The sequence below is a fragment of the Haliotis asinina genome, chromosome 8, assembly GCF_037392515.1.
Source record: "Haliotis asinina isolate JCU_RB_2024 chromosome 8, JCU_Hal_asi_v2, whole genome shotgun sequence".
Lineage (NCBI taxonomy): Eukaryota > Metazoa > Mollusca > Gastropoda > Lepetellida > Haliotidae > Haliotis > Haliotis asinina.
Window position 1 is genome coordinate 7,357,212 of NC_090287.1, and position 26,256 is coordinate 7,383,467.

The 26,256-nt window shown below is 38.0% G+C and overlaps 2 protein-coding genes across 4 annotated transcripts in view; one reads left to right on the forward strand and one right to left on the reverse strand.

The window, feature by feature from the left end:
- LOC137294063 (regulator of G-protein signaling 7-like) overlaps positions 1–8,491 on the forward strand; it is a 121,529-nt gene extending 113,038 nt beyond the window's left edge. The window contains exon 16 of one of the 3 annotated variants that reach the window (XM_067824993.1): positions 5,168–6,126. In XM_067824993.1, coding sequence (XP_067681094.1) covers positions 5,168–5,221 — 54 coding nt within the window. In that variant the 3' untranslated portion in view covers positions 5,222–6,126. Of the gene's footprint in view, positions 1–5,167 lie in introns of all 3 variants that reach the window. The other 2 variants (XM_067824995.1, XM_067824997.1) reach the window with 2 other exon arrangements.
- Positions 8,492–14,641: 6,150 nt separating this feature from the next.
- LOC137293428 (actin-related protein 2) lies at positions 14,642–26,164 on the reverse strand. The gene is made up of 8 exons (XM_067823960.1): positions 26,007–26,164; positions 24,648–24,758; positions 24,264–24,479; positions 22,659–22,731; positions 21,541–21,677; positions 21,238–21,387; positions 18,031–18,309; positions 14,642–17,039 (listed from the first exon to the last, which is right to left on the reverse strand). Exons 1-8 carry the CDS (start codon positions 26,052–26,054, stop codon positions 16,866–16,868), a joined length of 1,188 nt encoding a protein of 395 aa, XP_067680061.1. The 5' UTR covers positions 26,055–26,164; the 3' UTR covers positions 14,642–16,865.
- Between the last annotated feature and the right edge of the window lie 92 nt (positions 26,165–26,256).

Genomic DNA, 26,256 nt, shown 5'->3' on the forward strand with positions numbered 1-26,256 from the left:
CTGATATCTGTTTTCTTAAATATTCATGTTTTGGGAGACTGGAACTTCCTCCTTGTACAAAAACTGAGTTTGTTCACTGCAGTATAACCGTTTTCATTATGTGATACAGTTTCATTTTTAATGTGATAATCTTGCAGTATTATGTTTATATCAGCACAATCCTTTCACATAAATTCACTTGATATTTCATGTTCAAGATTGAATTCTTTTAATTATTATTTCATATTTATCATTAAATGAGTCAAAATCATTAATCAGAAATTGTTTGTGATAAAGTGCAGGTTCTATTTAGTTTGTTTAATTTCATTACTTTTCAAATATGTTGCAAAAGGTCCAAGTATCCCAGGATTAGGGTATTATCCATCAGCTCATACTTAATATGTTGAATGAAATTTGAATACCGGCAATGTATCCAAGATATTTGTTTATGTTTTTGCACAAGTCTTTAAATGCATCTTGATGTTAATTTCACCACTGTCTATTTGCAAACTGCTTGTTATGACTTTGTTTGATGTTATTAAAGACCATCTTTTTCTGTTCTTCTGTTTTCTCCTACTCTTCGGAAGCTCATGTTCACCAAACTGATACCACAAAGTGTAAATTGTGAAAAGAAGAAATTTGAAAGCAGTACATGCTACGTATGACTAAGAATTAAATAACCCTTTTTGTTTTGTTTATATGAATTCAGACATTTTGTCTGAGAGTGATCCATTACAATATTATAGCATATATAGTATTTCTAAAGACTCAACATTAAAGCTCAGATATAGTTGTTATACCTGTTATTTTTGCCCATACCATAGTTGAAACTTTATTCTTTCTTTTTTTCATTTTGAACATTTATCTTTTGTTATCTGTGTTTGAAATAGATTTTCTCAGTCTTTATTTCAACAGCATTTGTTTGTGTATCATATTACAAGAATTTTGTTACTCAATGACTGTATTTATGTTTCTTTAACCAAATATTATGCCTGTACTCATTATGCTATTTATTTGTGTATTGATATTATATTTTTGCAGTAGAGTGTCCACATTTGTGTGATATCATTCTGCAGATGACACAAATTAAAGTTGTTTTGTTTCTAAACATTCTGTATGTTTTGATTTCGTTGAATTAATATGATTTTGGAATAGATAAAAACAGAAAATATGTATAGTTCCATGACTTATGGAATCAGTTCTGAAGTAGGTAGCAAAGTTTGTGTGGGATATTGAGGATTTTATTCACTCAGTGGTAGATAGGTAGATACCCATTACAGATAGTAATCACACTATTCAGAATGTGCATTAGAACTCAGGTTGGAAAGGATGATCACAAAATATCTTGCGTTATTTAAATGACAATGAGACTAGCTTTTGAAATAGATCTTCACTGAAATGAGTTTCCAGTCATTTTGAAGTAGATTTCTATAGATCTGTATTCACGTTGCAGACATTTCCAAGTATGGAATAGTCATGTTTTGTGAATGGGATTCATAATGATTCATGGGAGTAGAACCAATATGATATTAATGATTTGGAGCAGGATAGAAGTGATTCCTCTTACATGCCTGTAGAATCTACTTTTGAATAGACAGTTTTGGATCTACTTCTACTATAGATCTACTTCGATATCAGAATGTCTGTTGTTTTTATGACAGTGTGTACGTAGAATTAACGATGCTAAAAAATTACCATGGATACATGTATCAGGTTGTGAAGTTGACCAACAGGAGTATTTCATTTGGAAAGCATACTGCATTTGTCTATAATCACAGGAGAAGAGTTCAGATGAATGTTGGCATAGAGGATGCTTGTATTTCGTTAATGTGACAGATTGTATCCCTTGACATATCAGGGTTCCATTCTGCAGTCCTGGAATTATGCTATACAGATCTGAACAGAAGGAATTCTGGCAGTAGTGTGAATAAATATGTCATTCAGCTGGAACAGAAATATGATCATCAAATTAGCCATGTAATAATCACTTGGCTGATGTCTCAAATTTAGTCATATTCCTAAGCCTTCTTTGAGCTTCTCTATATTGTTCTGCATCACCATCACCACACTGTGGCTTTTGTTGTTTGAATTGTTGTTGTAAATGTTGCTTGTGTCGTTGCTGCTGATGATATGCATGGCCTTATTGTTTGCATCTTACAGAGACGGAAGAAAAGGGAAGGGAGATAACTTTCCCTGAGCATGAGGGGCATTGGTTACTAGAGGACTAAAACCACCCTTGAGCTCTTGATTCAAGAAGCCAGGGACACAGTATTCATCATTTCATTGGTTACAAAAAGGCCATAAATTACATTTGCACAAATATTAGTTTTCATTCATTCCTTTATTCAATAAATAAGGGGAGGTAACTCTCACATGTATCATACTCATTGGTTCCTTATTTTGGTTACAATTCACACTTGAAAAATATAACCCTCATAACTCTGAACTGTCATGATTCTCATTGGTTATCAAAGGATCATAGGTATTAAATTATGTTTACAGCATTAGGAAATGACCATTCTATGAAGTTTAATATTGGACAGATTAAAAGCTAGTCACATGATACATGGGGGTATGGTGGGTGAGCTGGCTCTAGCGCCAGGCTAGTGATCCAGCAAGTATGAGGTGACAGGATTGAGCCCTACCTGTGACTGGGTGTAAAAAACCTTCGAGTCATCTTTGTGTGCAGATTCCATCAGTGTGCAGCACACAACCATGTGTACTTAAAAGGACCTATGAATCCATTGGTATATGATCAGATGAATACATGTAAATACCTAGTTACGGGTGCAGCACCAGGCAGTAAACTTTGACAAAGGACTGTAACTACTTGTACCAGTCCACCCAGTTTTGATTGGGTACCTCGTAAGGATGGGAAAAGTCACATTAACTCGGTGCACCTAGTGGCTGCAAGAGTTGTGTGATCCCCAGGCAGTTGAGGTTGATAATTGTGCCATTTGAGACTGAAATCCAATGATTGGGGGGAACACAAAGTACCTTTGAGCAGGTGATCTGAATATTGGTGCTATATAAGTATATATAAATTAAAAGAATAAAATATAAATCTCGTCAACAGGATGTCTGACTTCTGACTGAGATGGGATCTTTTGGTTATATAATTCCAGGCAATGTATGGCCATAATAAGCACGGACATATGTAATTTGTGAAAGAGACAGCATGCTCTTCTGTCTGCTGCTTTTTGTGAAAGAACACCTCACAGCGATCTTGCTGCAGTGTGTCCCAATAATTTATGCCATTACTGCAACTGCACCAAAATAAATTTCTTGAAGTCACCATAGCATTTTCTTGCCACTAGATACCACTCTAAATACCCCTTAAATGGAGATGTTCAAAACTTCAGGTACAACATTAGGTTTGCAAAGCTTTTTCTGTATCATTCAGTGGAAATATTATTTGTTCAGAAAATGTTAAAAGCATTTAATGGATGAATATTTGATCTCTATATACACTATGTATGTTCCAGCATCTATATGGAAGATTGTCATCAATGTTTCTGTACTGCTGGAAATTAAAGTCTTATGATGTTGAATCCTCCTGATCATAATTTGTAGATGATTTCACTCAGGGTTTCATTTCAACAGCAAATTCTTTGATCATGTAACTATTATCAGTGAATATTCATAAAAAATCAACACTATACTTTGAACGGAAAACTGGATATTTTGGGGTTATGTCCCCTGGCTATTAATTTGACTTAACCCTGAAAATTTCTAATGAGGCTTTTACAGACTTTGAGAATCATGACTAAGTATGTGACAACAGATAAGTATATCTTGAAATATTCACCTCGTTTTCATTCACAAACTGTAGGTTGTATTTTGTTTCAGTTGCCATGTTAAGCCATGCACCTGAATACAATTTCAGTTGCACCTATATCATACACCTTCATCACCAAACAGGTCTTTAACCCACAAGTAGCATTGCTGTAATTAGATTGTCACACCCCTCTCCCTGGTAGCAAGGAACCAAGCTCAGACCCAGTCTACAGGAGACCCTCAAGGACATCTACACAATGAGTTGTCATCTGGTGCAGCTTTGATGGTACTCCTCCTAGGGAGCTGAAAATAATTTGTGTGCACATTTATCCACTGATTTGGATGTAAAAATCTAGTGAGACTGAATTTAACACATTATTAGTGCCTATTATTATTATGATTTATAATTTATTTTGTTTTTGTTCTTGTTATCATGATCACTTGTCATGGTGGATTCAAAGCCTGCATATAGAGTACAGGGGAACTTCCCACTTGGCTACTGATCTTGGGGGTCAACATATCTATGAGATCAGCTTATCTGTTGTAATATACAGTAGTCTAGATTCACTATATGCTAGCATTCTGAAGCATGTTGATCTTTCAGCAGGCCTTCTGAAGGAGGGTTAATCACAGACTAATGCTTTGTCTCTGAATACATATGATTTTGATAGTGACAAACAGAGCCATATAAATTGAAAGGAGCCCCAGGGAGACCAAAGATTCAGAAGCTGAGGAAATCTAGACTTCCTTCATGTAAGGCTTCAGCACTGCAGAGAGGGCTTGGCAGTAGGGGAGATAATGTGGTTTAGGGACTGTGAGACAGACTATATTGCAGAGAGGGCTTGGCAGTAGGAGAGATAATGTGGTTTAGGGACTGTGAGACAGGTTAGTCAGTTAATGAGTATATTTGTTGCATGATATGAAATACAAAGTCTGATGCAAGTTTTGAGGATATTATGTAAGTTTTCCTCATCAGGTGATAGAATGGTAGTCAGTGTTCCTTTTATTTATTTATTTATTTATTTATTTATTTATTTATTTATTTATTTATTTATTTATTTATTTATTTAAATTTGTGATTAAATGGCAGTCAGATAAAAGGGGTTAGACAAAAGAGGCAATGACAAAGAAGGATAGGATGAATTAAGATGTACTTCAGTAAGGTGGAGTATGATCATGTGTGTCAGAAACTAGCTTAATTATTATCAATCATTTTCCTGTGCCTTCTTTTAGTTGCACTGATCTCCAAATCAGTCCTATTTTTGTTTCAGGTAGGGTTGTATACAATCAGAAAGGTTTCGGTCTGCACTTAGTTTTGTACCTGGGTCTGAAGTTAGGTACAGAAGTACATGCACCTTTCGCACATGCACAGTAGTTGGTGAACTAACACCCATATCCTCTATCTCTTCAGCAGCCCAGGTCCATTATACCCAAGCTTCCAAGTCTGAGCATCGGTGGAACTTGATTGTAGCTGTGTACGACCACCACTGCCTGCCATCCCGCCCAACTGTACAAACGCCTGTCTGCCCGCCCGCCCGCCTGCCAAAACATGCACTTTTCTTCTATTTGCTTAAAAGCACTCCACATCTTACTACACTCACTCTTGGATATGATTGGTCCATATAGTTTCCTCTCTGCTTGACTGACCAGTCACCAGCCTCCTCACTGTTCTCTTCTCACATCAGCATTGCAAATGAATGGATGTTTCCAGTTGGTCCAGCTAACTTGGCCTAACTATTTCATTGCCTGGATTCTGCTTTTGCTGTGACTAGCATGTGCACTGTTTGACACCAGTTGCTCGTAGCGCTTCTTAGTTCTCTCTCTGCGACTAATACTCCTTGCTTTTTTGCTGTTTTCAGAGCAAAAAACGGCTAGAAATAAGAAAGGTGTAAGACTGTATGGGGACTCCTAACACTGACGTATATGATGGCTTGTGTGGTGGAATTCATGGACCCATGCAGTATGTTTGAAGTACCTGTCTAATGTGCATGCTATTCGTCTGCTGCCAAGTCACCCTAAGTCTCGGCTGTGCCTGGTGGTGGTGGTGATGGTGATGTGTCCTCAGTCTGCTAATGTAGATGTCTTCAAGTGTACATGTCTTGTACTCAGACTCTGTGTTACGGTGAGGTCCTGTGCACAGAGGCACTGGAATGGTACTTTGAGATATTACCACTTGGTACCATTGGTAACAATTGGAAATGGTATCCCTCAAATTATGATGCAAATATTGAAGAATTAATTCTTTTGGAAGACTTCTTGGTTGAGTGTTAGAAAATTGGTTCAAATGCATTCCTGTGATGTCGTGACAGTACCAGAAAGAGGTGACAATGTACCTTTCATGTTCTTAATGGATGTATCATTCAACAAAAATTAATTTAAAAAATGAACAATGGTATCCATCTGTATCAACTTCCGCTGCTACCTGGTGCCATGTTAGTCTTCAGAGACAGAGGCTAACATAACCATTGTATCCCCCGATGGTGTGAATAAAGTCATGGTGCCAAATAATCATTCTGCAGAGAAAATAGAATGCCTAAAATAGAAATCATAGTTATATTGCCTTGTAAAGTTTAAAAAGTTATTGAACCAGGGCATGGTACATCGTGATACTCAAAGATAAAGTAGAAGAAGTGATACTGTATTAGTATCAAGAGGCGACCATACAGAAATGGAACCAGGAACTGATTTGATAATGGTGCCAGAGGTGGTATGCTATTGATACCAAGAGGAGGTCATATGGTATTGGCACCAGGAGGATGTGATACAAAAGTGGCTCCAGAAGATGTGATACTGTAATGGTACCAGGTGTAGGTGATATAATAGTACCAGAATGAATTGATGTGATAGGATAATGGTATCAGAAGGAGGTGATACAAAAGTGTACCAGAGGTGATACTGTAATGTTACCTAGATATGGTAATGGTACCAGGAGGAGGTGATATGATCTGTGATATGCAAGCAGGATTTGGCGAGTGCTTGAAACAGCTAGACAGTGTCCAGCTCCTTGAAGGAGGAGACATAGCAGCAAGTACTGTGATACGAACACAGATCATACTGTGGGCTCTGTGATGGCACAGTATTACATGATGGATCCTTGAAAAAGAAGAGGCAGCGTGGCATGAAGGAAGTGCTGTAGTGTGCTGTGCCACCAGACCCACAACAATATTCAATATGCATATGTGATGAAGTGTATCTGCACCTGTATTCTGAGATGGTCGTATGTAGACAGAAAACAGCATTGCTCCAACATTCTGTAAGTATGGCAACTGCATTATTGGAGCAGCAAGCAACTTTATGAAAATGCATCAACTGTATTACCGTGGCAGAGAGGAAGGAAGAACGTGTAGCTATGGCAACGTCATTATTTGGGCAGAAATCAGTGTTGTGTTACTATGGCAACCGCATCACAGGCACAGATGGGATGGAACATTGTGTAACTATGGCAACTGCGTTACTGGGGTATATGTGATAAATGACTTCCATGAGGAGCTGCCAGTTGTGTGTCAGTCCAACGACCCTGGTGGTGCTAGGAGGGCGATGTTGGTATTTAATCATGCATTGTTTGGAAATGAATCGGATGAAGATATTTTCCTGATCTCAAGACAAACATTTGACATGAAAATGTCACTATTTTTGTCTGTAACCAATAGCAACTAAATTATTCTCCCCATCACAGCTTGTGTTTGTGCAACAACAGCTGCTATCTCAGCATCATCTTCATCTGCTACATCATCAGCTTCCCCCCGAGACTTGTACGTGATGGTTACTCAAGTGCCAAATATGGGTCCATTATTTCAAATTGTATGCCTCATCACAATCTTTTCAACAAGCCACAAGTGTGGACTACCACACTGCAAGCTCTATTACTAATGTTTGGATTGTGTCACTATCATGTAACATAATGCATTTCCATTACGTATGAGGACTTGTTACGTTGGTAAATAAGGAGGCTCACATAACATTATATAAAAACCAGCTCTTTCATGTCTGCAGGTGCTTGTTCTAATCTCTGATGGTCAAAGATAGCAAATGTCACCATGTACAGTGACAGTGGCAAACGGTATTTTGACCTATCATTAGGTCAAATAGTCATGGTCAAGGTAAAGCAAAGAGTACTCAATATGTGACCATATTCTTAGAGAGGTGAAGGACATTATGGCAAAAACAGACAATTATGTCCGCAGTATTTATCGTAAGGAACTTAGAACTTTAATATGTCAGGTATTTACCTGCAACAAAATCAACATTTTATTTCATTTTGTCAAGTCTGTTGTGACTACAGTACTATATATGACCATGACCATGTCTGTGTAAATGTCCATCTCTCTGCCACCATTGCCATAAACCATCTATGACCTTGTAACCTTGACCTGACCTGTATGCATGATGAGACAACCCAAGGTCATGGTCATTGCAAGATTATGTAAATATGTAATGTCAAGACATACAACAGTTGTAGTATATCTTGCTTATGAAACCTTGCAATCTGCAGGGCCAGTTGAAATACTGCATATAGCTGAGAATGAGAATCCATGATGTGTGCATGATCCATAACTCATTGACATATGTATTAAATTATTCCACTTGTATTATATTTTGAAGTTTTAGTATCCATTGACATAGGTCATCAATATAATGATGCAGAGATTTGAGATGAGCAAATTAAATCAGTACTTCTCTCCATCATTTAGACTTGCCATAAGCTGTCATCAAATAAAGTTGTTTTGTTTCATAATTTGCTTTGTTTCAAATATTTATTATTTTGCAAAATTGCACTAAAGAAGATGGTATACGCTTCATGCATATTTTACAGTATTTTTTTTATGTCCAGTGACCAAAGTGTATTCATTTGTCAGATCATTTCAGTGTGGAATTCCAAACATGGCAGTGTGTCCAAAATCATCAACTATTTTCTTTATCTACAGGAATACATATCACATGGAACAATTTATCAAGTTTGAACATTTATTTTTATGAAAATGTCTCCATGAACCAACTATATACAAGGCTTCACCCTCTTGTTTAGTGTGTCTACAAAGTATTCATGTATTTAAGCATTCATTATTTTGTTGAATATTAGAAAGAAGTTATATTGTCCTCATAAGATGACGGTAATGAAAGGCTCAACTCACTGGTTCTGGCACTGGCAAATGGCACCTACCATTACTGGGATCATATCCACATTTTACCTGGCCTCAATACCTCTTCAACTCAAAATAAGTTTAGATGCTAGTCACTTCTGAAATCAGTCACTGAAGTGTCTCTGATGGCCCCACGAGAGATTCAATACATTATTATATGCGACAATAAATTTATCTAAAAGTCACATCAGGACAAGATGAATTTCTTTTCTGCTTTTGCGGATGAACTGACCTTTTGAAAAAGTGGAAAAAAAACTTTGGGTTAATTGTTTGATCTAAAGATCTTTTTGTGTATATCTTTCTTCAATTATTATTTTAAGAGATTTTTTTATAACATTCTGCACCAATACATTTTATTTCACATGTTCGATAATGTTGTTTTATGATATGGTGCAGCCCTGAAATGAGGCTTGTTAAAGAGGAATATAAAGAGACATATATATGAGAATTTGTGTAAAAATATTTTGTATCATAGTTGTTATGTCAGATATATGTTTCAAGCCTAAGAAACACACTGCAAGCTATGTGTCCACCATGCTGAACCAAGGGTATTTCACATTGCTGATCAATGTCATTCAAATAGCAGCATAGATTTCATCTTTTATCATATTTTTTTCATTCTCTACTGTAACCATGGCAACAGAACCAATAATAGAATGACCATAATTTGATGACAGCCTCCATGTTGGATGAAGCAGCATGATTAGTTGTTAGATATTGGGGATGATACATGAACAACCTCCTTGAAATCTTGACATGTTTCTTCTGCTCTAGTGAATGTCTTACACACACTTGGGGTTGTGGACATCCATTAGGCTGAACGTTCATACATGACACTCATTGTAGTGGACACTGGTTATTGTGGACATCCAGTAGACTGAATGTTCATAAAAGACACTCACTGTACTGGACACTGGTTATTGTGGAGATCCAGTAGACTGAATGTTCATAAAAGACACTCACTGTACTGGACACTGGTTATTGTGGAGATCCAGTATAAAGAAGTTTCATACAAAACAGTCATTATTCTGGACACTGGTTACTGTGGACATCTAGTAGACTGAACGTTCATATAAGTCGCTCACTGTACTGGACACAGGTTATTGTGGACATCCAGTAGTCTGTTAATAGAAGACACTCACTGTACTGGACAAAATGGTTATTGTGGACATCCAGTAAACTGAACCTTCATATAAGACGCTCACTGAACTGGACACTGGTTACTGTGGACATCCAGTAGACTGAATGTTCATAGAAGACACTCACTGTACTGGACACTGGTTACTGTGGACATCCAGTAGACTGAATGTTCATAGAAGACACTCACTGTACTGGACACTGGTTACTGTGGACATCCAGTAGACTGTTCATAGAAGACACTCACTGTACTGGACACTGGTTACTGTGGACATCCAGTAGACTGTTCATAGAAGACACTGTACTGGACACAGGTTATATTGGACAGAGTTAGTACTGAAAGGCAATATACTCAATACCTGGTGTTTTAAGACTGACATATATCTTCACATTGTGTGTACAGGCCACTCTTCATACTGGAAACTAGGTATTCTGGACATGGGTTGGCTTTTCAAAAGAGTACTGGTGACCTATTCCATCACAGCAGCGTCCAGTCCAATAGGAGAATATGTAGTCTCTGTTATCCATCAAAACACTCAACTGGGGAAAAAAGCCAAAATAACTGAGAACTATTTCTAAACGGATCACTAAAAATCTGTGACACCAGGTGTTCAAGAAAAGATTCAGCATGTGGTGTCCAACCAGTATCTGTCAACAATGGTGTGTTGGATGTTTTACATTTAACTAGGGTGTCGACATCACAGAGGTCAGAAGGAAACATGAATTTAATTCAGTGAGGTATATGTGGTATCCCTAATTGGTCATGTAGATTGGGATACCATCCCAATTCCATTTACACAAGGCGTGAGAAAACACCCTATTGTTATTTCTATATATATTTCATCATTACTCTCGTCTTTTTCTCATGATACAGATATACGTATTGGAAAATGTTACCATTGACAAGTGCCATATTAGCATGTATAACTCTGCTTTCTAATGGCATTTTAGCACCTATTCTCTACTCCTGTTTCCCTTAATGATGCTGTTTTGGAATTTGATTCTATGATAAGCGATATAGCTGTTAGAACAAATTAGTTCATTACAAAAAAAATCCCTAGTATATCTCTTTGTGATTTTTTTTGTTATTAACAAGTATAATAGTTGTTTAAGCTACGTGTTCTTGAAAAAATTGCTCGTCATGATTCATGAATCATTAAAACTGCATCATGGGAAGGGATTAACACACCACCACTACCTTGCTTCCGTTAATGCTTTCGGAAAGTTCAACATTGTATATTTTGCAATCCATCATAGTCTTGTCAGCGCTATCTTCAGCTTAGCATTGCGCTCTCAATGACAAATCCAATTTTCCATATTTTGAAATATGTATCCTGTCTTGTATGTAATTTTCTATTGTAGACAGACTGCACTCATGAAGGGTCTGAATGCATGCATAGCTGACATATCATGCACTTTGTTTCATGATACCATGTTTCCTCTATTAAGTGACGGGATAAGCAGCAGTTTAAGAAATAAGCACTGGGTCTCTAATAAGAGGTGATCATGTGTTTTGTATTCATAAATGTATTCTCCAATGATCTTAAAAATTTGTGTATTAAAGAATGGGCCCTTTAGTCATAACTCCCTGTCTCCACATAGCACAGGTTTATGGATGTTGTATAATTATCATGCTGCAATGAGGAGGTTTCATATGAATGGGAGTTAATGCTGGATGAACAGGCCCTGGGTCTCTAATAAGCAAGGGTCTGGAAGTCCATTAAAGAAAATGAGCACCCAGGCACTTACTAGAGGCAATACGGTATATAAATTAACGATATGCAGAAATAGCACAGAATAGCAGGAAGATTGTTATGGAGTCCCAGTTCAAGGTTGGTTGGTTGGTTAACATCCTCTGCTGATAGAGTTAGTGTGATTTCCTCTGTAGAAGGAAATATTACATCAGAACAGTAGCATTTGAAATATTTTCAGATTAACAATTGAATGTTATATTTTCATGTATGAATAGCAGGAACATGGGTTTGGAACACTCAAGGATGTCATCAGAATTGTGTCCAGACATGTGCACCCTTCATTCCCAATGTGTTTGGATTTCTGTCATTCTGAAATACTGGAAATCCACTGAATCCTGTTCAATGGTGAAATTATGCAGTCAGTTTGGAGCAGATAAGTTCAAATGACCAATCAAAACGAAGCAGTGAAGCTTCATTACCCAGTCAAATTGCAGCAGAGGTGTTATGTTGCTGAATCAGCATTGTCTAATGGACAGTATGATTGATTGTATATTATGGGCATTTATTATTGCATGACACCACAATAATGTGCTAGTACCTGGATCATCAGTGGATTTGGGGTATTGGTTGGATTGTGGAAATACCAGCCCCTTGGGAATTAGGGATGTCGTTAATGTACTTCCATCAAAGGTGCCTATACTCAAGCAGTCTCTCAAAGGATAAAACTATATGTTTTAACTTTAAAGATACAAGCAAGACGTGATACTGGAGACATGGCTTGATTTATGGGTAAACACAGAATCACAGTCATTAAAGCAAATGTCTTGATACACTGGATTGCTAACATCCACTATCTATACAATACCACAATTTGTGTTTCTTTCATAAGCGTCATGTAGTTTGTTGGGCAGTCATTACACTGTACAAACAGACCTAAACATCAGAATTGGGTCGCATTGGGGTTGTAGTAGCATACAAAAATGGGTCTCCTAAAAAATGGCACCCAATGTAGTTTTGTTCCACGGTAGCAAGTTTGTAGACTCTGAATCAACATTAAATATGTCACTGCTAGAACATAGAAATATTTGATGACATTTGGTCCTGGTGTTATCCTCCAATATTGACCAAGAGAAGTATTGTTATGACACACCTGTTCAACTGTATTTACCAAGGGGAAAGTGCCACTTGTTATTTCACTCCCCTTGAGCTCGAGCTGCAAAACAAGGGAGAGAACCCGTGCCAAATAAATAACCCAGTCTCGGATCGGAGACGAACCAGAGTGCTACCCGGCTGTGTGTGGCAACATACCATGTGTGTATATTACATAACATCATTGTCTATTTATCCTATATTTTAGCCGAATGCTTGTGCTGCCAGTATGTTTTGGATCTATGTCAATCTGCAGCTGTGTGTATACTGTAGGATTTACAGGAAAACCAGCATCTGTTGGAACTTGTACAGATACGATGGGCAAAACCCACAACATTCGCTGATGTTAGCTGTTCAGGGGTTAACTTCTTTTGACATTTGCTGATGTTGACTTTGCAGCGGTTCAAGCCCTGTTGGCATTTGCTGATGTTGGTTCCTGTTTATGAAGCACCATTCTCTGGGAGACATCATGTATTTGGTCTCTACAAGTGATCAGCTCTAAACTGACACTTGCAGAAATGTAGAAATAAAGTTATTAAAGTTACACTGGATTTTGTTGTCTGTCAACTGAATAAACCGAAAAAACATATGGGGGGAAGAAATGAAAGGCTTTCTAATGACGATCAGTTGGTCTTCTACCAATGTTGGCATAACCTGCAACATCATGCTAAGACTTGGACTAGACAATACATCATACTAATGTTGACAACTTTCGTGACATCATGCTAAGATAAGGACTGAACAATACATCATACCCATGTTGACAATTTTAGTGACACCATGCTAAGACAAGGATTGTCCAATACATCATACCCATGTTGACAATTTTAGTGACATCATGCTGAAGACACATGTATTGACCAACATATACCTACAAGTGTCGAAGCAAGATTTTTAGCACACTTACAAGGTCTCTGAAATGGCATTTGCTGATCCCACAAGTACAATTTATTAATGTCTTGGCAAGACAGGGTTGAAGATTCAAGCTACCAATACCAATGTCCAGAGACACCCCCAATACACTGGCCTCTGAAGGTAGTTCCGGTGAATTATCCTGCTTCCATCAGCTGATCTTGATCTTCAAGATCATCCTAACAAAATTCGACTAGAGTAGAGTTATCTTAGATCTGTGATTAGTCTGGAATTGAGTTCCATGAAACTGCATCAATGCTGGTCAGATGTCTGGACCATTAACCTGACCCTTATACATAATACCAGAAATAATAATTACATTGACATATTAATTCATCAACATTTATCAATAGCATTCCTGGCAGGATAAAGCCAACAAATATTTTTGGTATCTGTTGGGGTCATAAACAGATATTGATGCAAATTAGAGAGGTCATATGCAAATATCAGGAACTACTTTCAGTGTAAACAAACATGGCATCAAGGGTCATGTCTGGATTCACGGCTGTGGCTATGGTACCATCAGTGCTCTGATCACAGTAAAGTCCTGCCAGGTGAGTTTAGTTATACGCCGCACTCCAGCTATATTCCAGCTATATGGCAGCAGTCTGTAAATAATTGAGTCTGGACCAGATAATCCAGGGATCAAAAGCAGGAGCATCTATCTGCGCAAATGGGAACTAATGATGTGTCAACCAAGTCAGCAAGTCTGACCACCTGATCCCGTTAGTTGCCTCATATGACCAGCACGAGTTGCTGAAAACTTATTCTACCCCAGACCCTCACTGCCAGCTTTAGTATTAAAATATGTTAATTAGAACAAAAGCAACTAGCACTCACAACACAATGAAGGAAAGATTAAATGTTTTATTGCATATTCAATGTATGGTACATATGTGACAGAATACTACATATTGGCATGTAGTACAAAGTATATAAAATTGATCCCTGAATCAAGTACAGGATCAGTTCTATGTACAATCTGATGGAATCGTCAAGGAAACATGTGAACACATTCACGACCAGTTTCCTTGTGTAGTTCTTTCATCAATATCAGGGTAAACTGCTTCTAAATTTGTGAATACTGGAGTGAAGCATAATTGAGACTTTCTGCATAGCAATTCCCTCATGTTGGATGAGCGAGAGTAGGTTAAGCCTCAGCTGGATGAAGAGTCTGTATCCATCATTAACCAGTATAACATACCTCCATTCCATTCTTATAAATAAAAGAGTCCCTTCGCCATCACAGCTACAGTTTGAATACGGCTCAAAAGACAACTAGCCAAATTAACAAATTTTCTTTTGTTAGGTGAAAATGGCAGTGCCAGTGTGTCCTCATACTCATCCGAGACAAAACAGTACTTTCCAACAGAATGGAGATATGAGACACTGGATGTGCTCAGTACTGCAAGGATAACACTCTGTTGCACTGTGATCTCAAATCTTGGTGCTAAGTTCACAAGATGACATATTTTGATCTTACATTCACAATGTGACATCTTTTCAAAACTAAACGTTAGGAATAAGTGAGGACCCAACCTTAATGTAACCTTTCAAAATGAGCAAATACTGATGGCTTGAGACCTTTGTGTTTTACTTCAATAATGAGTTTTCTAACATATCTTCATTACAAAACTGCTATGGCCTGAGACACTGCGGAATTTACTTGGTCAATTGTGAAGCTTCCTCGATATGATGCACATGATACAACACTACATCAAAAGTCATGTTGTGATACAATCAGCGTATCTTTGACAGAAAGTTCTTTCCATCTGTATCAACATGGTTATCTGAAACCCCATTTTTCTGTAAACAAAGCAAACACGTGGACCATAGATCTCTCCCTACTGGCAATGTACGGAATGAATGAGTGATCTTATTCAATGACATTCAGAAAATCAAGACATATCAGTTTCATGTAGAAGGAAAGTGGGACGTGACTCCTGTCATAAATGTTTACCTCTTGAAGAAACCCACATGTATGGTGCTGACAAACCATGAAACAATCACTCAATCTGGGATTCACACCCAGAACATAGGATTCTGATAAACATAAAAGACGCAACTCAACACACAAATGGTTCCACTCATACCAGGTCAATCCAGTAGTATCTTGAATCACATAATTCCTGGATTTTTTTCTTCATCAAAACAGAAAAGTACATATTGGCTAAGAGCGTTGTCTTTTTCACACCACTTCAAGAATTATTAAAATTTAAATATTTTAGATATTTAAATACTTACCTTACCATAGGTCTTATGCTCAATCTTAATTCAATTATGGCAGTGAATCCCATAAACACTAAAGCAGTGTCTCCGTAATGTTCATCAGTACCATGATTAAGGACACAATAAGGAAATGTTCGAAAGTCCCAATTCATAGGCCAAAGAAGTCGATAATTTGAGTCACTTTTGACTTTGCGCCTGCGCAGCACAATCATTTATTTCAGGCGAAAAAGAACAGGATTGCAGTCTGAAGAACTTCCATAACAAAATAACAGACCTCATGCATACTGTACAGACAAAATACATTCAACATTAACTAAATGATAAATGAAGTCTATACACTTTAGGTAATAAAAATATATTCTTATGGACAAACACACACAGCACTTTTGTATTGATTATACAAAACTTGTTAGTTTTTGCACCAAGCAACTGAATCATATAGATCACTTAAGCAGAGAATTATAGCATATAAATCATGGCAAATCCCAGTTTTAGACACCATTGATATCACTAGCCTTTGTCCATTGGTGTCCAATTCATCCAAACCTCATTGATACATTATAGGATTGTTCATTAAGCTGTCAAAACAAGAAACTGACACTAATTAAAATAATCAACATGCTGCATGAAAAAGCTGATAGCTTCAATAGCAAATGGGACTGGATTTTTTTTCTTCAATTTAAGTTGTGTTTCCTTACTTCAGTTAGAATACAACGCCCAAACCTAATGGAAAATGCAGTTAAAACGATTGACATGAGACCATAATCAATGTACACTGAAGTGTCTCAAGGTTGACAGTTGAGAAAAATACAAGTTGGTCTACTGTTAGTGATGTGGTCAAAGGGAGCTAACTCTTCGTTGGCTTGAGAAGTTTATCGAGCACCTTGAGTCCCTGTTCTTCATATTCCTGCCGAGATAACCAGAAGTCATTCTTATCCCGCATGATGTCAGCCAGAACTGAGCCTCCCAAAAATACCATGTGCTTCCTCCTGGGTGGATCTTCTATCCTGATCTTGAATTTCTGGAAACAGAACATCAAACTTATTTCATGTCAGAGGAATCAGACTCATAACAATGAGAATGTGTTATCTCCATGCAAAGCAACTTCTTATCAATTTTAACAATGAAACAGTACTTGAACTTTGTATTCCCCTCTGATAAGTGTAAACTGGCACAACTCCCATGGTCTCAACTACATTTTTGGTAAAAAGCTATGTGACCTAATAGGTGTTCAAATTCAAGATGAGACTCAACCCAGAACGTGTAAGAATCTGTTCTTAATTGACACTAATAAGAAAGACAAAATTCACCAAATATTTACATTCAACACAAACTGGTTGACATGCTCAATATCTTGGATAAATCAGACACATAAAGATCCAAGTCAGAACTGATACTGAGTAATCCATGCTAGAAACCCATGGCGGTCAGGCTCGCTGACTAGATTAACACATGTCATTGTATCCCAGTTGCATATATCAATGCTCACATTGTTGATCAATGGATTGTCTGTTTCAGACCTGAATCTCTACAGAGCGGTGCCAAATAGTTGGAATATTGCGGCATTAAACAATCAGCAAACCAACTTTTAATAATAAAGTGAAGTCTTATAATGCACATATCTCCATGCAACAAAGCATGTTCAAAGCGCTAACACACTGATCATCATTATTACCCTGTATAACCCAAGGTGCTTGTTAGGTGCTAAAAGGTTTTAGTCACATGACTTTTATCCCACTGGGTACCCATTTTCTGCTGGGTGACCAGAGGCAATTTTGAACAAACTCACTTGCCTAAGATGAGACCACATGTGCTTCATTGTGGGGCAGGACCAATGTCCTAGAAACTCTCAGGAGTCAAACTCTTCAAAGGACTCTCCGAGCTCAACGGTGCTTAACTTCAACTGATTTGTGACCCGAGCACTACGCACATGACCACTCTAACTTAGATAAACATATAGCGCCACTACAACCACCACCACCATTTATTTCCATACCTATTCTTCAACTTACAGATAATTTTTCTACATCTCCTTTAAGAACCCTCTCCAAGTAGAGCTGTTTGATTTCTCTCTCAAGTCGACTTGGAAGACCTGGGTACATGGTGGAGCCCCCTGAGAGGACGATATGTTTGTAGAACTCTGGACGAGTGTCAATGTCTGCAGCATTGATGGTGTTGAAGAGTAACTCTGCCACACCTACATTCTCCACATTGATCAAGTGGGGCTGGAACAAAGCTTCCGCAGCTCCGAACCTCTCACCACCCACCTTAATAATTCGACCATCTGGGAGCTGAAGAATATAATATAAGTCTTGTTAAATAGGCAGTCTGGTCAAGTCAAGATGCAGTTTTTTTTAAACTGTAACTTGGTTCTCAGCATCATTTTCTTTACATCTTATTCTTATCATGTAGACTGGAATTCAGGGCTGTGTTCCACAATGTGATCACTCTGCTCGGATAAGATCATGACTTCTACACTGTACCAATACAGGTGTAACGATACAGTGATACATTATCGTATCCCAATACAAGACCCAGGATACAATATATCAGTTGAAAGGATGTGCATCAGATATATATGATATATTATAAATGCACTTTATGTAAATTCTAACTTAGCAAAAGTGTTCTCATGAAACAATTTTCAAAAGTACTAAGCAAAACAAAAGCAAGCCTCTTGGAAAACAAGACATAGAGCTTTCCAATCTAACTGGAATGTATCTGGTTATGTATTATATTGCAACCCCTATATCGTTACAAATCTTTTTACTATGGCCCTAAGGAAGTCTTAGGGCTTTAATCACGTTGTCGAGATGGGTTCTTGAGGTCTTCTGTGTGGTAGAATACATGGTAAGTTATCATTCATTGTTCTATTTTTGTGTGTAAACATACATCTCAAATAAAATAAAAAAAACATGTCATCCCAAAGAGTTACACATGGATAGACTATGTGCCTGTTCAGTACTTCTTAGAGGTTGCTGCAGTCAGAGAATGTACTGAGCGACAGAGGTCATCCTTACAGGCTACAATATGGTAGGTTTAAGAATAGTACATACCAAAGTATCTGAAAAATGAAACCTACTTTTCCCATGATAATTGTATCTACAGTACTTCACAACACTATTTGAAATAACCAGAAAACCATCAAATATTTTGTCAGAGTCCTGGCAAGATATTTGTCAAGTGGACTCCTATCCAGCAGGATCCATGCATAATCACCAACTCAAACATGATACAATAACATCAGTCACACGGATATACTAAGTTTCCATAGATCATAAACTCTTATAACCAAGTCATAGAGTACTTTCCACCTTATGGGATTTCAATAACAAGGTGCCTGTTCAGTACTTCTAAGAGGTTGCTGCAGAGAATGTACTGAGCGTTAGGCATCATCCTTGCAGACCCAAACATCGTATGTTTATGAATACTATCCAATACAGGATAATATAATAATATTTAAAAAAAAAGAAAAACAGTGGTAATAATATTTATTTTGATGTTTATCTTTGGTAAAAGGGAAAACTATTCCCCCCTGTGAGCATGAAAACAATTTCTTTCAACATGATGGGGTAGCAACTGATCAAATAAAGAACATAAAGATTTGTCCAAGTTACAAGCATGATACTGTTAGCATGGCAAATGTCTTCACTGTGTTTTGTGTTTTTTCAACATTTCACTGTACCAGAATCCCTGTGATGAAATCTACAGCACTTTAAATGATATACAAATGAAACCCACACATAACACTTACTCCAACATTAAAAGATTCGTCTTCACACTTGGATCTAACATGATCCAATGACAGAGAATTTGATCGAATGACAGGGAATTTTCTTCCTCAAAGGACGTCATTAACATGGTGCCTGTTCACTACTTTTTAAGAGGTTGCTGTAGACAAAGAATGTACGGAGCTGCAGAGATCATCACTAGACAAACACGCAAGCACAAAGCCACCCCACCCTGCCCCCAACACAGGGTTACCTGAAACAGCAGCCCAGAGTTTGTTTCAATTTGTGACACCACCATAATCATCCCATAGGCTACAGTATGCAAAATCATCAGTGCAACAACAACTGGCTTTAGTCCATATTTAGTAGCACAATATTCACGTACAACCATGCTGTGCTGTAGGCCGTAACTCAATCACTGTTTTAAGCAATCAGTGAGAAAGCCTGGTTCCTTTAGTGCTGTCACTCGGTATTATGGCGATGAAACTCTGACGAGTAGTTTCATCTCAATATTTCACACAGGATCTAAACAGTACATATATCATAGGGGAAAGTCCTCCTTGAAGACTTAGCTTGCCTGTTCAGTACTTCTTAGAGGTTGCTGCAGACAGAGAACGTACTGAGCGAAAGAGGTCATCCTTACAGGCTTTATACCAGATATACTTGGTAACTGTTGCATGTTTACTCCTTCAAAAGGTTTCTGTTGGACATATTGCAACTTCAACCACAAATATCTCACCACACTCACATACCCGGTGCCCACACACACTCTCACTTTACACTCACTCACTGCCATGCCTAACCTGTGGAACACCCGCTCGCTCATCCACCCACACCCTCGCTCATCCTCTGCCCCCTACATATATGCATCTTCTTGCAGACATACGTATGTATACTCTCACACAAACACACTCCCATACACCCAAGGCTATCAGGGAGAGTTTCAATATTCTGTTGAAACAGGAAAACCAAACAAAATACTTCCTGCATCCATCGAGTGACAACAGACCAAAACCCCTGACACAACCAAACTAAGTACAGAAACCTTGGCCATTCACCATCCAACACAGCAGTTGTTGATAATATGCACTGTACATATTTCCTCATGCTCAGCACTGAGTAGGCAGGGTTTGTACTTCCCTGTTCTATTACACCAGACATAACAAACCGCACCACCTGCACATACTACAGATGCATATGTCTTGCATTCTCAGCCCTTTGATCTACAAATTGAAAATATATAAACCACCCAGCCAGCCTGTTGACACCACAATCCTTAAGTCATCAAAGCCAAAGGATCAATCGTTAAGCCAATACCGAAATATACTGCTCAAGAGAGGTTAAATAACACTAAAGTTTTTCACATGACTGCAGTTAATCTGTGAAAATGGAAGAAGCAGATAAACCTTGATTATATTAGCTAGTATATAACACCTTAACGTAAATTATTGTCATCAGAACAGAAATTTATAACCAAGTTATTCTTACCTCGTATGGTTCTACTAGGACTGTTGTTTCTAAGGCAAGTTTTTGTTCTTGTTCTATATCATAGGCGACATAGCATAGCTTTTCTTTCATCATTCGTACTGTTTCAAAGTCAGCGGAATGGTTGAAGGCATACCCTCGGAGCAGCAGCAGCTGAAACACAGTATCAATACTACAGCTACATGTGTCACAGTACTAACACAACGGTTATTATTATTTATGTAAATATATCAAGGGGAGTGGGTACTAAGCATGCTAAAAAAACAGTTAATGAAGCAGCAAAAATATGAAAATATGTGTACCAACCTTGATGAGATATTTGGTAATGTCTCGACCGGCGATGTCCAGACGCCGGGTGAGATGTGGAAGTGCAAAGCCTTCATACACAGGGCAGATGTGTGTGACACCATCTCCGGAATCTACCACAACACCCGTCAACAGACCTGGAAATACCACAGTGGGAGAATATCACACACACTTTTCTACCGAGACAGTCTCCATGGAGCACATTCAGTACTTGTATAATAAAGACCATTAATCATTCCATCACAACACAAGGTGCCTGTTCAGTACTTCTTAGAGGTTGCTGCAGTCAGAGAATGTACTGAGCGATATACGTCATCCTCACAGGCCACAATATGATATGTTTAGGAAAACTATAAGGCAAAACAAATTTCATGTATGAAAACTAATAAATAATAAAACTAGCTGCAACTATTTGGATCTTATATTTGCTGAAAAGGGAAGTTTCTTTACTGTTAGCATGATGGTGAGCGCTCTAAAGTGAGTGAGTGAGTTAAGTTTTACGCCGCTTTTTAGCAATATTCCAGCAATATCACGACGGGGGACACCAGAAAATGGGCTTCACACATTATACCCATGTGGGGAATCGAACCTGGGTCTTTGGCGTGACGAGAGAACGCCTTAACCACTACGCTACCCCACCGCCCCAGCGCTCTAAAGATTTTCAAGCAACATGTTGAGGTTATGGTAAGGAACAACCTTGACACTTAAAATAATAATGCATGGAATTAAGACACACACAATCACCAATATAAGTATAGCAACGTATCTCTTCCAACCTAGTTTTATGTACAAGTTAAATCTAACATGACTTTCTAATACACTGATCAGTAACAAGATCTAAATATCACAGCTTCATTAAATTGCTGATTCTTAGCATTCCAGAGAAATTTCTTACTCAACTGATAGTCAATGACTAGGTGCCTGTTCAGTACTTCTTAGAGGTTGCCACAGACAGAGAATGTACTGAGCTAGAGAGGTCATCCTCACAGGCAAGGTATTATGTCTCCAGTGTTCAAGTTTATACACACTGAGAATAGAACCCATAATGATTACTTCTAATTGGGCAAGAAATGCAACATGAGACCACTGTGAACTTTAGACCTGAAGCGATAACCCACCTTGTGCATACAGCGTCAACACAGCCTGGATTGCTATATGCACACTGTGAAACTGGTATCTCTCAAACATTGTCTGTAACAAAATCAAACAACTGTTCACATATTCACACCACATTCAGCAATAGAATCACAAGAATATACATGACTGACTATCAGGAATCTAAAACTGAGTTGGGTTTTACACCGCTTTTAGCAACATTCCAGCAATATCACGGCTGGGGACACCAGAAATGACTTTCACACCTTTGATTAACATATTGAGAATCAAGGATATCTAAGAAACTTTAAATAATAGTCCATGATGACTATAAAGTTTGATATTCAGAAAAAGTTGCGTGACTGGTTCACTATCACATACAATGGTATGTCAGTACGTGAATCTAAAGCTTATTTCTCCTGTACTTTACATAAAGTGAGTGAGTGAGTTTAGTTTTACGTCACACTTAGCAATATTCCAGCTATATGGCGACGGTCTGTAAATAATCGAGTCTGGACCAGACAATCCAGTGATCAACAACATGAGCATCGATCTGCGCAATTGGGAACCGATGACATGTGTCAACCAAGTCAGCTAGTCTGACCACCCGATCCCGTTAGTCGCCTCTTACGACAAGCATAGTCACCTTTTATGGCAAGCATGGGTTGCTGAAGGCCTATTCTACCCCGGGACCTTCACGGGTACTTTACATAAAGCAATGTATAATAATAAGCAATTCATAATAACCCAATTAACAAGGACAACCTGTTAAATGATACAGAACAGTGAAAGTCAAAGATAAACTATTTAAAACATTTCATTTTTTTGACAGATGTTAAATGCTTAACTCAGCAAATTTTCAGCTACTGGTATACCAGGCAATCAGTAAATATTAGGGCATGGTGAGAGAATCCTGTGGTCAACATCGTGAAGAAATTGAGACACAGCAATATGTGACATGACCATCCAATTCTGATAGTCACCTCTTAGGGCAAGCATGGATCGCTGAATTCCAGTCATAACCTGGATCCTCACAGACAGAAAGTTAAGGCAACTAACATTGCTGGAAACTTCAACGAGCAGCCAGCCCTACAAACTGTTTCTATTTCAATAACTGGCAAATAACAGTTTATCATTCAAGCATCCTGAAAGGTTCACAGATGTGCAGGCCGTTTTTCAACACAGTAAACTGGTGTTTCCTAACACTCAACCAAATTAAACAGACTGTACAAATTAGAGACTAGACTTACTTCTGGCAAACAAGGGTAAGTTGGACTGATGCAGAGAAAGCGTTAAGAAGCAAGCAGCTCACGGCAATGAGGAAACCCATTTGGTTTGTGAAAGGTAGAGAAGATGTAGGCTTGTGCACATACAGTGAATGATGAAATAGATTCTGCACATAGCTGCACACACCTAGCTCAAAAGACAGGTCATGTGCTACACCAATCGAACTACACTTGATCATGGATAACCTGGGGCCCTTTCTCTCACCATGGCAAGCACCAGTGGGCAGCACTCATACATGCTAGCACAGGTCAATTGTCAGGTTGGTGCTTAACTTATCCTTGTTTGCCAGTAGAACTATTGGTGCATCACTTTCCAACTATGCTTTTATCTAAATCACTCACTTCTATCATTTTTTCTCTATTCTTCATTGGGTTCATTGGCGGCTCTGTCAACAGGATGCGACAATCTTTGGTGTTCAGATTCAGTTTCTCTTTACCAAAAGTATAGTCATATAAATGAATCATATCATCCCAGTTTCGAACAACACCATTCTCCATGGGATAATTCACCTCCAACATGGACCGCAAGGCACTAGCCTCATCTCCGATCATCAGATCCTTAAAAAGACATAAAAAAAATATGATCAAACATTCCAATAACAATCTATCCCCACAGTATCAAAACAAACATGTCCAAATGTCTGAGTTACCTCCTTCACATTCATACAGCTTTGTCCACAAGTGTCAACAATAAAATCTAATTACCATATGAAGGAAGTTACAAACCTTAACTTCAATGTTACCAATCTTTGCTGTGGATCTAATGATTGGTCTTCCAACAAGAGATGGAAATATGTGCTCTGGGAAGTTTTGACCAGCATATCCACACTTGACAAACTGCAAACAAAATGAATAATAAGCATAAGTTGCATTCATGTTGTTGTTTTAACTTTAGTGCCAGCTATACTCATCTTACTTAAAAGATAAGATTCTGTGGATCTCCAAGATGCAAACAATGTAATGTTACACTTCAAAGATCACCACTAATTTCTAACACTGTATGAGCTGTTTTAAGTTAAGCCAATGAGGTAATAATACATCTCATTATGTTTACTTGACTTTGGACACATACAGTACTAGCTAGAGTCACATAGAGTGTCTCTGTTTGATATGTAACATCAGTGTTGGAGTCCTTGAAAATTCATGCCATATTCATGATAATAGTCAACTGGAAAACATGGAAGGATTACACACTCCATTAATTTCTTTGTTGATTAACAATAACACATTTACAGTCACATAACATTTAATAGCAAGAAAATATCATTTAAAGGGCATATCTTACACAGATACAAAAAATTCAGGAGCAATTTTCATGCTAAAGTTTAAGTACTGATCATGTAGAAGGAACCAGGTGGGTGTAACTGTGAACATAACACTGATTCTGTTACAACTGAATGTGTCAGCTTAAATCAGGAAGAACAATCACTGCCATGAGTTCACAATGGTAATGGCAGACCAAGGGCTACACTCAGGGCGAATCTATGATTCAAGAGAAATATTTGTTTACATTCTCGTGGCTGGTTTGAAGGGATGCCATGAATTCCATATCACCTATCAACTGAGTTGACAAAACCAATCACTCATATAAGACGATTTTGACACATTTTTGGCACTGTAACATAATCATACCAAAAACATTATTGACAATATGCAATTCCATGCAAAAGTGTATATGTACTTTTGCAAGTAATGAAAATTAAAACCAGCATCTTATAATCAGATGTGTATGAGGAAAATTCAACAAGATAACACATACAAACACTAAGTAATCAGGAAGTGAAACAAAATGCTCAGAGGGAAAAGGGGGTGGGGTCATTTAGGCAACTTTTCTCGAATCCATACTTCAACACAAAGACATCGACTAACCGAAAGACAGGTGTAAGCGCAATTCCCCAATGCACCACTTATAGACTGACTCTCAAATTTTGGCGTTAATAACGCTAAATGATGTGGTAGAAAACGTCACAGTATTTCTTCAAACTTGTGACAGATAGATCGCTTCCGGGTTTTCCGGCTTCATCAAATTATGGTAAAAAAATAATAATTTGTTTAAATAGATTACGATAATGGTTTCACACTTACTCCTGTTCCATTGTCACAGACAATAACTTTACTTGCACCACTCGCCATGGTGGATGGACCTTGATAATGTAGTAACCCAAATTTTCGGACTCAAACGTCCATTGGTTTCCACCGGAAATGTACGCCCTTGTGACTAATGTACTAAGAAAACGGGTCACACATTGGCCATATTTGTCCAATCAAATACAACGTTACAAATACCCCGCACCTGACGAACTAAGCTGGGCTCTGTCTCTACAAACATGTGTGC